This window comes from Lipophrys pholis (assembly GCF_963383615.2).
Source record: "Lipophrys pholis genome assembly, chromosome: 16".
Classification (NCBI taxonomy): domain Eukaryota; kingdom Metazoa; phylum Chordata; class Actinopteri; order Blenniiformes; family Blenniidae; genus Lipophrys; species Lipophrys pholis.
In genome coordinates, this window is record NC_137634.1 from 15,259,046 (window position 1) to 15,273,501 (window position 14,456).

The window sequence follows — 14,456 nt, forward strand, 5'->3', positions numbered from 1 at the left end:
CTTTATTCCATCACCCAGTCGCCCTATATTTAGAAAGAATGAAAAAAGAAAAAAAAAAAGATTGTTGGAGTTAGTCTGTGATTTGTTTGAGACATGCACTTTGCAAGCTGAAAATTTTTGAGAACCCTGTGACAAAAGTTAGAAATATATTTCTGGAGCTGTGATTATCACTACAGGCATATGATTGCACATTCAACAGTGGCACCAACAGTTTGCAGTCAAACACTGAACACTGCACCTGAAAGGCTCTGAAGCAGAGGAATGACATGTCTTTAAACAATCTCTGTCTCTGTGAAAAATACCATGTCATCCAGACAAAATAGCAAAGATCGGCAACAATCACTGTTATTTTAAAACCGACTAAATGTCACAGGAGAACTATTTTGCTGGAAGTGTGACATGATTTTAGATGAGAAAAAGTAGAATGTGTTCTGAGAAACACCAACATGTTGTTACAAATACTGGGGCTCTTTTTAGGAAGAGTTTTACATACACACAATAAAAAAATCTCATTTCAAAGAAGCTTAAAAAAAAAAAAAAAAAAAAAGTTGCCATCAGAACAAAACATAGAAACTGAATCAGATGTCCGAGAAAAAGATCAGACAAGGAAATAACCAAAACAATTTCCTTTTCACAATTATAAATGCTTTATAAATATTGCATATGCTGTAGTGTGCATTCCACGCATCTCATGCATTATACAGCAGCGTTTTCCTCATGGAAATTTCAACTTCCAACACAATTCAAACAAAACAACTGATGGTGAAATCGAGCAGATTAATTCTCCGAAAAGGACCCAGACAGCCTATTATCGATCATTATCAGCACATCTAAAAGGCTGCCAGAAATCAACGGCTCATATCAACATTCCCCTCTGTGAGCCTGTCCCAGGAGATCTTGGGATGCACTTGTCGTCTCCCATGTTGATATGCAGATGCAGTGGAGCTCGCATTCATTGCAGAAAAAAATAATAATAATTTGCGAGTTTCTCAACCTCTAGTTTAGAGCCTCCTTCTCTCGCTCGAGTTTGCACGAATTGCACTAATTTGCAGAGACTTCCTATTGCAAAGTGTCTTCTTACCTTTAGAGCTGGTATCAGTGAAAGTAAATCCTTTTCCATTCTCTTGCCCACATTCATTTAAAAAAAAAAATTTACATTTTGAGAGTGGTGATGCGCAAAATAGAAAATCGCTCATAGGAATCCCGACAAGCAGTTGTCTACTTGACTGCAGCCATCCTCGCAAAACTATAGATATTGCCCCAGTTTCATTCACCTCACTACTGAAACCCCGGGTGCCGCGTGCGTTTCTCTCCGGGACTGCAATAGTTTGACTAAAAAGCTGTGAGATATTCGTTTGCTGGAAGATGAGGCTTCGTGATAAACGTGGCACGAAGAACGTGCCGCTTGAGGCAAGTTTCAGAGCGGTCAGCATCAGTTGTCGCTTGTGTGGGACCACGGTGCGCAGGAGGCGGGAGGCGGGAGGCGGGAGGCGGGCACCGGGCAGTCTCCGATGTTTGCCGAGAAGAGCCGAAAACACCCGGAAGTGTTGCCGGTATCGTACGCCGCACTTAAAGGCAACGGCTTCGGCTCCGCATCTCTCTCTCTCTCCCACACACACATACACGAGTCTTGTTTAGTGGTCATTTTATTAAAAAAAACATTAAAACTCTTTTCCAACATGTCGGTTTTATGTTATAATAAGGGATGTGGAGAGCGATTCGACCCAGAAAACAACCCAGACGGTGAGTAGTGTCTCGGTTAACATCGCTGTGCTTCGTGCCAGGCGAGCAGTGAAGCTAACCTCTGGAAATTTCTACAGCCGTCAGGCCTGCCGGGCCCACGTAGCTCGCTCAATGCTCGCTGCTCCCAACGCCGTTACAACTTCATACACGAACCCAGCTGCAGCGGGTAATCTCGGCAGCTAAAAACACGTGGAGCTCCGGGGAAATAACGTGATCGCTATGTTGTTGTTAGCATGTGAAGCTACAGCGGTTAGCAGCGTGGAGGGCGACCGAAAGACTTCGGGAAAGTGACAGGACACACGGTGAGCGGGTGAAAGTTTCAGAAGCACGTCAAGTTTTAGGTTTTTGTTTTTGCTCGTAGATGAGCTACAACACGTTTCCCGTGGTTTATCAATGAGGCAGCAATGTGCTAACGTGAAACAATGAAGTCAGTCTGACCAAGTCGAGTAAAAGAAGAAGAAGAAGCCATTGGTAGATATAAATGTTTTATACACAACATAACAATTAAGTGTCCGTTGTATCGCAACATTAGTCCACAGGACTCTTCTTCAACAAGTTTACATTTCAATTCGAATATTTTGGTCTGAAAGCAACTGTTGAACGCTAGAATAACACACACACTAATCTTGTTCAAGTTACAGGCTTTAAGTTGTGGTATAAATGCTATTGAAATGATTTTTTTGATCTAGCTTTTAATTAAATCGACTTTCAATACACTTAGTGCAAAATCAATTGTATAGCTAATGAATACTTATTCGTATTACTAATTGAGGATCTGATCCTCAGATTCCAGTCTGTTTCACACATTTAAAATCACTGCTATACGCACACAAAAAAATCTAGTTATCTGAATCACACCAAACAAAGATGGTCTGTGTTTGTAACTGTACAATGGTCTTTGGTTTTATATGGCTATCTTACTGAAGCCTGGGAGGCAGAAACTGTTGTGAAATGTGCCGGGCAGGTGAAAGTAAACATAAAGAGGCCCTTTATATACCCTGCGGTAAAAGTTCAAGTGAAAAATTGAAATCGCTTTTCACTTACAGGTGACCTTGAGAAAGTCACAGGGAAGCCACTACAGAATTGATAGTGGTGGCCTAGAGCTTAGTCAAACCAGCGATTTTGAATTGAACTGCGGACGAGCACCACCGTGGGTCCCTGAGCGAGCCCCGACACCCCGACTGGGCAGGTTGCTTCAGGAAAGGCATCTAGTGTAAAGGAAGGCAGCGACCAAAAATGAACTCTCACAAAGAGCCCTGATAGAGCCACGGAGTGCGGACCATTGCTTACAAATAGACAAAATATGTCAGTTATTTAGCGAAAAATAAATACTGAAAGCTATTGCAAATGACTAAAAACATATGCAGGATTTGTTGACTTCATCTCTGACAGATTCTGAAATTTACTATCCTCACTAAACAGTGAGCTTGTTTCGAAACTTGCCCAGTTTCTGAAATCGAGACGTAAAAGATCGTAATCCACATTCTTCTCAAGAACAACGGCTCCACGCTGAAACCGATTTCACAGAGATGACTTTGAAAACAAAAGCACTTTTAACATCAACCTCAGTTATGCTTGTGTTTTTAGACTTGCACACAATTAAACATATTCAATATCTTTCTTTTTAATCTGCTGCATTTAGGATGAGTAGATGCTTCCTGAAGACAAAATACCAAATTGAGGCATTGTTCAGTATTGTTGTGTGCAGACGTCTAAAGCAACAAATTGCGCGTGTGTTTGTAGGTGTGGAAGCCCAGTCCCTTGATGATTCTCTAACATACATTGTTTCCGTATTCAATTTTATAATAGGTTTGTATACCAGATGATATATTGTTGTTACAGATGCGCTGATTTACCTCTAATTGAACTTTTAGAGTAGTATTGTTGTTCTCGGCTCCCATGATGGAATGCCGTGAATCCCTGATTTTCTATCATTAGAATTGTTCTGTCTTGGAGTGATCCGGCGTTGTGCACAGCTACACACTTGATGCAGGACTCGAGTCTAATTTCCATTTTAATAGGATTCGTCTTTTTCCACAACTCTGGAGTACACTGTTATCTTTCGGGGTATCTTCGAGGTGTATCGATGGCGGTGACACTGCTCAGGCCGCCCTGAGGCTTGATTTATTATATCCTCATGAGTTGTTTTTTTTCATTTGTTTCAGTATGATTTGGTCTTTATAAAAGTTTCACTTTTTATTTATCTCAAATATTGAAAGTATGATAATTTATGTGTCATCCATAAGTGGCTTCTGGCTGTTTGCCATGTACCATTAAATTGCCATGTGTCCTCCATTTTGGAGGACAGTGGTCACTTAGAGGTAAGAGAAGCTGCCGCTGCATCGGAGATTCACAGGTATAAATCCTACAGCTGACAATTCACCACTGTGGGTCCCTGAGCAGAGTCGTTGACCCCCCCCCCCCCCCCCCCCCCCCCCCCCTCCCCGAGCGACGCATGTTTGTGCGGTTAAGGTACAAATGGGAAACTGAATGAGAAATGCAGAGGAAGACTTTCTCCGATGGAGTCAATGTAGTATTTCTTGTATTAAAGGAGAGTAAAACTAATTTTCCAAGCTCGTATACTTATTTGCATTTCATACCGAATTAAATGGAATTCAGCAAAAGGAAGTTTACATTTCAGGATCTGTAGAAAAAAAAAATACATGAACATATGATCTTGACAAGACATTAACATTTCTTTATTCTCTGTTTTCTTGATTTGCCAAGTCTGTAGTAGGACTTAGTTGTCCTCATTAATTATAATGTCCCAGTCTTTTTGATGCCTCTCTTTCTCCGAAGATGTTCCGAACACAAACTTCTTAAACATCTTTTCCAATTAACTATTAAACTGCCCTCAGTGAAAGAGAATATATGTACATGTTTTCTTTCCTCGATTTTATCCTACAAGTGTGAAGGCAGAGCAGTCATCCCCGATGTTGTGATGCTTTCCCGAGAAAGAGCCATCAAATCAGTGAGAAGTGACTTTAGTTGATATTTTGGAGTGCACTGCAATATACACAAACTGCCTTTCGATGGCGTTACTCAGCCCTCTGTGAAATAAATTAGCATTTTGCTGCAGAAGCTATTCAGGATGAACAAAGTCTCTATTTCTCCAGCACCACAACATATTTTTCTTCATGTTTATCGAAGATGGTTATTTTTGTTTGCACAGATGGCTGCACCTATCATCCGGGAGTCCCGGTGTTCCACGATGCCTTGAAGGTAAATCGCCTGAAAAGCTTGTGCGAGCTTGTATCCCGTTTTCCCAGTCCAAGTTGACGTCTCTTTAACTCCCTGCAGGGATGGTCTTGCTGCAAGAGGAGAACGACCGACTTCTCCGACTTCCTGAGCATTGCTGTGAGTTTCCTGTTTGGGTCGTACGTGTTAGTCTCTATTCTCCACGGCCTCCGTAGTCCATTGTTTCACACTGTAGGTATTGACCGCCACCTTTGTGTCTGGGGCTGCATTGACATGAAGTGGTATTGTTTGTTACTTTCTCCTCACAGGGCTGCACAAAAGGTCCACACAACAAAGAGAAGCCCCCTGAGCCGGTGAAGCCAGATGTCACCTCATCGGGAGAAAAGAAAGAGCCCGACGACCAAAAACCAAAGTTTAACGAGTACATCATCTCTGCACCAAAACCTCAGGAGGCGATACACAGACCGAGGTTCGTCGTACACATACTTTTTGCAATTTAATCAGCGCCATAAGGATGTTCTAAGCTCCGACCATTTGTGCCAACTATAGTAGACGTGATTTGAAATGTAATTGTCCTGGCATTGTTGTTCAGATTCTAATGGAAAGTAATAATTAGAACAGTCCGAGTTTCCATCCGCTGCACCAACAGGGCTTCTGTTTGAATGCGTTTCTCCTTTAGATGCCCGATCAATGTTGTGCTCTGCTTGATTTTCTGGTTTAGTATTAAATGTATGAAAGGTGAGGTGCAGAGTCAGAGGTATTAAATCATCAAACGTGAACTGAGCGGTCACAGGATCGTCTGAGGTGTTCTCCAGTCTTTTAAACTGCCTTCAAAAGAGAAAGAACGGGCGAGTGATAAAGCGATTACTCCTGAAATAGTTTCTTCTCTTTTCAAGTTGAATATTGGTCTGAGCTGGGCTTTGCACACGAGAGGTGGTTTTGGAGTGCTGTTGCCAATAATGTAGTTTTTACTCAAGCTGAAAAAGATTTTACTGTGAATAGTTTTAATAAATTCAAAAAAAAAAAAAAAAAAAAAAGTCTCTTTTTTTCTACACTTGTGAAAGTTTTGCTCTTGATTTCATTCTCTCAGTGCTGATGAACCCATGGTGAGGTTGCAGCATAAAGTCTCCACCTCCCTGAAGCAGGCTCTGGAGAAACTAAAACTGTCTGAGAATGCTGCCGAGAAGAAAGGTGAAAACAGAACTTAATCTTCCCCTTTTTCTCTTTCACTCCCGCACGTCTGTATTTTTTAATCTTTTTTTGTCATCTTCATCTTAGAAAACCATCCATCCACAGCTTTTTAGAGTCGACAGGAAGGTCATGTTGACAGTAGAACTTAATGGATGGCCACTGGGAGTTTGCCATCACCTGTGTCATTCGCATCATGGCAGTGGAGTTGAGGCTGACAGGAAGAGGACAATGCCTCGTTTCTGTTAAGAGCATATTTAAATTCTCCTCATGGGCATCAATTCTTTGTCTTTCTCCTCCCGTCTCTGACTTTTTAGAGGAAGATAGCGATGAGATCAAAATCGGAACGTCCTGTAAAAACGGGGGCTGCACTAAAGTAAGTAAATCAACTGTAAAATGGAATGTTCTGAAGGAAATGTATGTGATGCTTAAGTGAGTGACGGAACTTTTATTCGCTTTGCTGATATTATCTTTGTATAAATTCTGTTTTGTTCAATTATTTCACAAAAAAATAAATAAATGTTTCATGAAATAAATAAACTCGACTCGGTGGGCAAAGCAACGAGTTCCTTCCACCTCCACTTTTCTGAGACGGAAAGTAAAGATTTTAGTTTTTTTTCTCAAACTGATATATCCCGTCAGAGCCAGAATTCGAGATTAGAAGCTAAATTGTGAAGAGAATCTGCACTGACATGTTTGGTAGACACTTGGAGTGGGAATTTACAGATTTGCATAATTGCACTTTAACTGATGTGATTGAAGGCCATAAGACAATGTCTCCAGGGCAGCTTACATCCAGTAAGTAGTAAGTTTTGTAAGTTGGGGTCTTGGCAGAGGCGAAACTTGTACTTTTGGGTCTTTTAATGGGGAATTAATGGGTTTTCTAGACAGTGATACATTGATCTTTGTCACTGTGGTAATATTGAAGGTTGTAAATCTGATTTCAATAAGCATTACACTAGAGGACTGTCCTTTTCATCCCTCAATAAAGCTAACAAGGAATTCTGAAAGTACTATTGAAATGCTTTATGAATATAAGCGAAGTGCTTTACTTGAAGGAATTGTTACGTGTTATTTCAGTGAAATACCTGATGTTTGACTTTGTTCTACCTTTAGAGCTTTGATGGGCCTGCCAGTGATTCAGACGTGTGCTCGTACCACTCTGGAGTTCCCATCTTTCATGAAGGGTGGGTTGCTGGTGATAGTGTTATGATACAATTGTGAAGTGAATTTCGATTTCACATTTAAAAGTCCTTGGTTTGTTCTGTGACCGGATAGAGGAGCTATTTTCTGGAAACTGTAAAAGACTCCTGTAGAGCAGCACCGATGTTTTACTGTTGTGCTTCCTGTTCGTCGTGTTTACTGTTTCTCTTGAGTGACAAGCTATTTACTGCCAAAAAAGGAAAAGCACAGTGAATGTTATGTCCTTCCCACATCCCCAGGATGAAATACTGGAGCTGCTGTAAGAGGAAAACCTCAGACTTCAACACCTTCCTCTCTCAAGAGGGCTGCACCAAGGGAGCACATCTATGGAGGAAGAAAGATGCGGTAGGCGCCCCGGCTTCAACATCAAGTGATCATTTATCAAGTCTGTGTGAAAGAAAGCGCTTCAGCTGCGACTCCCATCTAGCGGCGCCTGGTGAACGCTCACACAGTTAGTGGCGCCTGTGCTGTATTTTAAACAGGGCACTATCTGAAATCTCTCCGCAGGGTAAGAAAGTGGTGCCATGTCGTTTTGACTGGCATCAAACCGGGACACAGGTCATCATTTCTATCTACGCAAAGAACGCCATCCCAGAGCTGAGCTCTGTTGACGCCAACAGCACCACGGTGAGAGACGCTTTTGTCTGTCACGTCAGTGAACTGTTTTGAAACGTGTAGTTTGTCTCGGTTGACTGTTGTCTCCTCTTCTCTCTTTTAGCTCAACATCCGCATTATATTCGAGGGAGAGAAGGAATTTGAGCAGAACATCAGCTTGTGGGGAGTAAGTACCCTGTCAGTTTTACTCTTAATATGAACACGCTCCTGATTCTTGCATCCTGCCACTTTGAATTTAGACTTTATTGCTTTTTCACGCTGCATTTAGGATGCTGCAGTTTTGCTTCCTGACGTGGATGATATCTGTTTGTTTGAGTTCTACTGATATGCACCTTGTTTTCACATCCCTCTTTTCTTGCACACCTTTGTGCCATTTTAGGTCATCGATGTGAGTAAAAGCACAGTGAACATGATGGCAGCAAAGATCGAAGTTGCCATGAGGAAGTCCGAGGCTATGTCCTGGGCTCGCCTGGACCTGCCCCCTCCTGTCCCCCCTCCCACAGAGAGCGAAAAGAAAAAAGGCGATGAGGATAGTGAGGATGAGGACTCCAGTTAAAGAGGTAGCATGAATGAATCGCGTGTATCAAAGGCAACACACCATACAAGTTTCATTATTTACAAAGAATTGCCTCCAGCTGCGTTGGAACTATTGGCCTTTAGTTCTCAACATCACAGTGTCCTCTTACCACTCCCCATTAACCGAGTGCTCAACTCGGGACTATTTCTTTCAGCTTTATTAGCAGTGATGCAAGTGTGATTGCTGAGGGATCGTTTAGGATTTCTACAACACTTTTTCACAATAATTAAAACAGTAACAAATGTCCATGAATCTCTTAAATTGCACTGAAACCTGGAGAATCACGTCACACAATAAAATGTGAGTTGGTGGTGACCCTGTTGATCACATGTCTGATCGTATCAAGACATTTTAATAGAGCAAAGTTGTGATCGTCTTACATGACCTCAGCCGTTTTCTTTTGTCTCGATTCAGGTGTATTAGAAATGATAATGTTGTTTGTTTGTTTGTTTTTCTTCATTCCATCCTTTTGGTTCATAAGTTCATTTGAAGATGTTGCTTTCTTTAGTCTACCTGTATCAGATCTAAGTGCATCACTTTACTGTACTCGCGACCCCAAAGTTTGTTTTTTCATTCTATTTTTCACTGTATTGCATTCTGGTATTAAACTGGTTAGTGGGCTTGAACAATGTGCTTTACAAAACCATGCCTTCTTATTTTAAAGCAGAACAACCCCCCCCCCCCCCCAAAAGAAAAGCAAAACAACAACAACAAATCTTAATTATAGTCACTCTTAATACTTGGATCAACGCAATATGGCCAAACACTTTTAAAGGGGGGTATTCCAATTTTAATCCAATGTGATTGAATTGGAAATGTGCATTATTAAACTGTTATTATTTGTAGAACACTTAATCTGTTGAGGAAAAATCTTGTTATACAAATTAAATAATTTCCTTGGGACTCAAATATGTCATGTGGGACTGTATTCCTTATTAAAGTCACAGTTTAGTTCATGTCATTATAAATAATGTATACATTGTACAATTTTGAATCATAATGCTGTATTTATCTTTTTTTTATCAAGACAGCATGGTATGGATTTCTGAAGAGAATGTACTGTATTACCTGAGAATGCCATTTCAATACATTTCTGAACAAAGTACTGTATTATAAAAAAGGTTATTCTTGACAGCATGTGTCCAGGCTGAGAATGTATGACGTGTATTTCCTGATTGATTCCCCAATTCTAGATTAAATGAAGAAATTATTTATCTTACTAAAACTTCGTTTGGCTTGAACTTTAAAAGGAAAAAAAAAAAGTATGTATGAAGGTTTATACTGCATCTCTTCATCAATCTGAATGTAGTTGCACATTCTGAGCAGGTTTTTCGTTCTAATGTCAGACTCTTTGAAACGTTAATGGTTTGAACTGCATCTACTTTTCATAAATGTCAAAAACTTGAGCAACTCCAAGGTTAGGATATTGAACGAAGTCCTCATGCAGCTCAGGTCTCAGATCTTGACTTTCAAGTGGAGACTGCTTTTTTTTTATTTTCTTTTTCCCACTTTCCAAAAGCATCACAAACATAAATCAATTCAAATATTAATCAAAGTGTGTCTTAGTCAACTCCTACACAAAGATAATAAAAGACAGCTCCCCAAGGCATCTGTTGATGTCTAAATATTTTTGTGGTTTTTACTCAGAGTGGTTGTTTGATACTTTCTTGCCTTGACTGATGCAACGCATTGCAGCACCTCGTGTTTTAAGGTAATCTCCACAAAAACTGAACTCCAGAGAATAAATGAGAGAAGTCATGATGGAACATACACATGACAGGCACCATAAATCTCACACAGGACAAGTCTGAAATTATCCAACAGCACAAATTTGACAGGTTACATATTGTGGGATGGCAAAAAGTTCAAGGTGTATCTTAATCCTTTAAAACAATACATGCTTTTTTTTAATTATTTTTTTTATTTTTTATTTTTTTACTTTTTTAATACAGTTTCAACATAAACAATGCGTCTAGATCCAGGCAGACTTCACAGTGCTCAGTAAGCTTCATAAATGGGGTCGTCCCTGCTCAGGCTGCACCGTCACATAGCTGTCTGGTAGTTACGGTGGCTGGTTTCCTCTGTGTCGTTGCTCCAGATAAGTGGCTGTCTTTCAGGGTGAGCAAATAAGTTTTTCCAGCTCCTCCCTTGCAGCCACGATGACCCGCTATATCGCCGTTTTGCAGTTAGGACTGCAGCCGTAACAGCTATCGCCACAATTCCACCGCAGAGTGCTGCGAGCAGCAGCCAGGGCCATGATGCCTGCAACTCCTCCAGGTAAGGATGCAGAGATTCTGCAAGCCTCTGGCCTACCGAGAACAAAGGTAAAGTGGCACACTTTTATTTTACAGGGAGAGTACTGTGTAAGATTGAAACATTTTTCACCAAAGTCTCCATCTATTAATGTTCTAATTGGCCAAAAAAAACCAAAAGATTATAGAACGAATCAGATGAAATGAAAGTGAACTTACTGGCACCTAGCAGATGAGAGTATTCATATCCCAGGTCCTTGCTAGAAATGAAGTATTCTCGGTTTTGATGCAAGGGCATGAATGGTGCCATGTGATATTCAGCATTGTGCCCTATCGGAGCGTTGGACCCTGGGTACTGGGATGGTGATGGCCTGTGCCTCCTGAGCCACTGTTCATAAAGGCTTCCAGAGAGAAGGAAAGCAGTTACATTAACACTGCAAAGGTGCAAGAGGACAAATTGCATGTCTGAAGGTGTCTCACCTGTCAACAAAGGCGTGGTGGAGAAGAAATATGGGGTCATTTGCCGAGCCCTGCACCGAAGACATGGATCCATTCATGAAGACGTGTAGAGCGGCATGCATGCCCAATTGAGGACTGCTACCTAAACCAGTCTGAGGGTCCCCAAATCCTGCAAGATTGAAAACATCTCGTCATAAGTGACAAAAATGGCATTTTGCTTTGGTGGGGGAGCCAAAAAGAAATACTATTTATTGTAAAGAGCATATATTCCTCAAAAGTGTGAAGCTCAATGAAGAAAACTTGATTCTTTGTATTTAAAACTCAAGCAGCTCGGGTTTCATTCCATCTAAAGCGGAGACGGGAGTTCACCCCTTTGAATAGACGAGCATTGAAATCTGAAAGGTTATGAATGACAATGACTCCATTAAATGGTCAAACAAGAAAAAAAATTTCATCCTAAAGTGAACCTTTAGTTTTCTGGGAAATAGATATGTGAATTTTTTATGATCTGATATGGTAATCTAGACAAGCCATCAAAATCCTACAAATTAGTCTACAGTACTACAAATAGGATTATATAATACTAATATGCTGCTAATACACTTGAAAATAAATGTTTAGGCTGTTGATGTCTTGTATTATTTAGTCTTCCCATAATGTCTAAATTTGTCCCAAATTAATATCTAAATCGATGTCCATGCCAAGTATGAAATCAATTCATGCCAGCCAGTAACTATAACGCTGAGATTAAGTGTGTATTTTAAGGGGAGCACAATTCAAGTAAAGTGAAGATCATTTCTTGTGATTGAGAAGGATTACTTACAGTATTGCAATTTCGCACTCAGTCATTAAGGCTGGATACTTTAAAAGGGAATAAATAATCAGAGGAGTCTTCAGCTTGCAGAGTAACAGTCGGAAAAGGAAGGGTGGTAAATCTCAGTGGGTGTGTGTTAGTGCATAGTGAATGTGGCAAGGCTTATCTGACCTTCCAGAGTGTTCCTGAAGCTCATGTTGGCACTGCGGTCCATTGCTCCAGTGTCATAGTTGGGCAAACTGAGAGTGAACTCCACTTCTGCTGAAGTTGGTAATCGTTCAACCACATTACGATTGTGGTTCCCAGGGTTGCGACGCAGTGGGCCCTCTGCCCTGGCATCACACAGCACACCTCTGTTGTTGTACTCGGTGGCTTCTGAGCACAGGACCTGCAGATGCAGATAGAGAAAAGCCAAAACATCCCAACGGCGAAGTGAATGCCAGATCAGTGGATAGAGTGAGGTGCTTTACTGTGTCAGTCAAATACAAGGATCTCGAGATACTCTATTATCACTTATGATTCTCAAACAAATCAAAAAGACAGTTAAGAAATTGGTGTGTAGATGGTTTTTTTTGGTAAAAATATGTATTAATAATTTAAAACTCCTACATGCTCTTAATATTTTTAAAAGATAAATAATTTTACTCTAATACTCTGGAGAGGAGTAGAAAAGAAAAGACAAGACAAGGGAGAAAGAAAAGAAAACCCTTGCTGGTGCGTGCTTACCCTCCAGGAGGAAAAGACCGAGCCTGGGCTGATCAGATTGGGATCCTGGGGACTCCGGCCCCCCATCAGCTCATCCGTGCACACGGCACAGCCATGGGCATCCCTCCAGTCCCAGTACGGGATGGTGAAGCTCATGTCCCCGCTCAGTTTCCTGATCTCGTGCTCCCAGTGCAGCAGGTAGACCCGGTGCCAGGGGAGAAAAGCCGGAGCCCAGTGCGCAAAGTCCACATCCGTCCACACGTTCCCCGGGCCGCCTAACAGCGCGTCCCTGGACACGTAGTAATGCATCCACACGAACACATCATACACGGACACATTGGAGAACATGGGATTGGATCCGTTCCCCATCTCCACATAAGTCCCTGTGGCCACAACATAGTCCCTGCTGATGGTCTGCTTGGCCAAGTTCAAGTAGGAGATTAACCGGATCTTCTCGGACCTGGACAAGTGGAATACATTCCTCCTGAGAGATTCTCTTCTCTCGTTGCAGTTCTGCCCAAAGTAGCCAAACTTGCAGTCCCCACAGTTGAAGCCCATAAAGTTCACCGCGCACTGGCAAGTCCTGTTGTAAAACACCAGCGGCCACTTTTCTCTGTCGTCCATGCCAGAGAAGGGATACTGATGTCCGTCGGGCTGATCGCTGACCTCCACATCCTCACACGAGCCCCGGCCCGAGATGGCCCCGCAAGCGGAGCCGTCCCCCTCCCAGGCCGGGCAGCACTGCTTGTTGCGCAGGGCCTCCTGGGTGGCGCACAGACGGGGGAACTGTTGATGGCTGACACGCAAACACAACAGGAGACTGATGATCTTCAATAGCCACATCACAACTGTCTTCTTCTTTTTTTTTTTTTTTTTAACTTGGAGACTCCGACCGGTCCCAGTGAAAGAAAGAATGAAATGCGTCAAGTTGAAAAGTTGGACATGTAAAGAATTCTTGGCTTAAGTTCCCACCCACCCCACTTTGGTTGAGGCAGTCACATGCCCCATTAACCCCCGACTTACTTCTCAAGGGGAGGGTTTGGAAGGAATTTACCCACAAGCACTCATCTCAAGATTCTCCTTTCAAAACAAAAAAACCACCACAATTTTACTGAAAAGTTGTTCATTAATCGCTATTAAAGTTTGTATTGTTCAGTGGATTCAAAACAAAAATTAATTGTATGATCATAATTAATAAACCCTAAAACGGTCCAGCTGAAGACACTTGGACCTTCGACGTTTCATATACAGTATGTTGGGTTTCCCTGTGATTTCTGCTTCATTAAAACCCACATTTGTGGAGCATTAAATCAACTCTCTAGCATTTCCCAGACAATTAGTTTTGCCACACTATAACCAGCCAATTGTTTATCCTGAACCACAATCCTGACAGTACAGTTGTCTTCACCCTAACATCTGAGAGCTAGATGGGTGGGTGGGTGGGTGGGTGGGGGGGGGGGGGGGGGGGGGGGGGGGGGGGGGGTTCTGTGTGAAGAGAAACGGGTCCCCACAACATTAGAAATGTCTAGACAGCACACCCACATCAAGGAAACTGTTTTATTTCAGTCGTTCTAGGATGGAATCACCATGGCAGCACTGGTACCAAGGATAGCAAGAGAAGCATGAAAAGGAAACACAAACACGTTCATATTTTTTTTTTTACTTTACTCTATTTTCATGTTTAAATTATGTTCTCAAGTCC

At 41.8% G+C, this 14,456-nt stretch overlaps 2 protein-coding genes across 3 annotated transcripts; one reads left to right on the forward strand and one right to left on the reverse strand.

Moving 5' to 3' along the window:
• The first annotated feature begins 1,546 nt into the window (after positions 1 to 1,546).
• Positions 1,547 to 9,239, forward strand: chordc1b (cysteine and histidine-rich domain (CHORD) containing 1b). Of its 2 annotated transcripts, none has more exons than XM_080484102.1 (11): positions 1,547 to 1,743; positions 4,916 to 4,965; positions 5,044 to 5,100; positions 5,250 to 5,410; positions 6,032 to 6,132; positions 6,447 to 6,505; positions 7,246 to 7,316; positions 7,572 to 7,677; positions 7,840 to 7,959; positions 8,051 to 8,113; positions 8,327 to 9,239. In XM_080484102.1, exons 1-11 carry the CDS (start codon positions 1,680 to 1,682, stop codon positions 8,501 to 8,503), a joined length of 1,029 nt encoding a protein of 342 aa, XP_080340228.1. In that variant the 5' UTR covers positions 1,547 to 1,679; the 3' UTR covers positions 8,504 to 9,239. The 2 variants fall into 2 exon arrangements, with proteins under 2 accessions (XP_080340228.1, XP_080340227.1); XM_080484101.1 differs by having other exon boundaries at positions 1,602 to 1,743; positions 5,044 to 5,172.
• Positions 9,240 to 9,946: 707 nt separating this feature from the next.
• On the reverse strand, positions 9,947 to 13,738 carry LOC308122335 (tyrosinase-like). Its single transcript, XM_080484100.1, has 5 exons — positions 12,776 to 13,738; positions 12,221 to 12,437; positions 11,257 to 11,404; positions 10,996 to 11,177; positions 9,947 to 10,833 (listed from the first exon to the last, which is right to left on the reverse strand). The coding sequence occupies exons 1-5, from the start codon at positions 13,595 to 13,597 to the stop codon at positions 10,568 to 10,570; spliced, it is 1,635 nt and encodes a 544-aa protein (XP_080340226.1). The 5' UTR covers positions 13,598 to 13,738; the 3' UTR covers positions 9,947 to 10,567.
• Positions 13,739 to 14,456: the final 718 nt, after the last annotated feature.

Bases quoted from the DNA above. Each gene is read 5' to 3' on its own strand.
- chordc1b (XM_080484101.1), top strand. From the start codon at position 1,680: ATGTCGGTTTTATGTTATAATAAGGGATGTGGAGAGCGATTCGACCCA. The intron at 4,966-5,043 runs GTAAATCGCCTG...AACTCCCTGCAG, and splicing joins TGTTCCACGATGCCTTGAAG to GGATGGTCTTGCTGCAAGAG. The intron at 7,960-8,050 runs GTGAGAGACGCT...TCTCTCTTTTAG, and splicing joins TTGACGCCAACAGCACCACG to CTCAACATCCGCATTATATT.
- LOC308122335 (XM_080484100.1), bottom strand. From the start codon at position 13,597: ATGTGGCTATTGAAGATCATCAGTCTCCTGTTGTGTTTGCGTGTCAGC. The intron at 11,405-12,220 runs GTCAGATAAGCC...TCAATCTTGCAG, and splicing joins CTTCAGGAACACTCTGGAAG to GATTTGGGGACCCTCAGACT. The intron at 10,834-10,995 runs GTAAGTTCACTT...TGTTCTCGGTAG, and splicing joins CTCTCATCTGCTAGGTGCCA to GCCAGAGGCTTGCAGAATCT.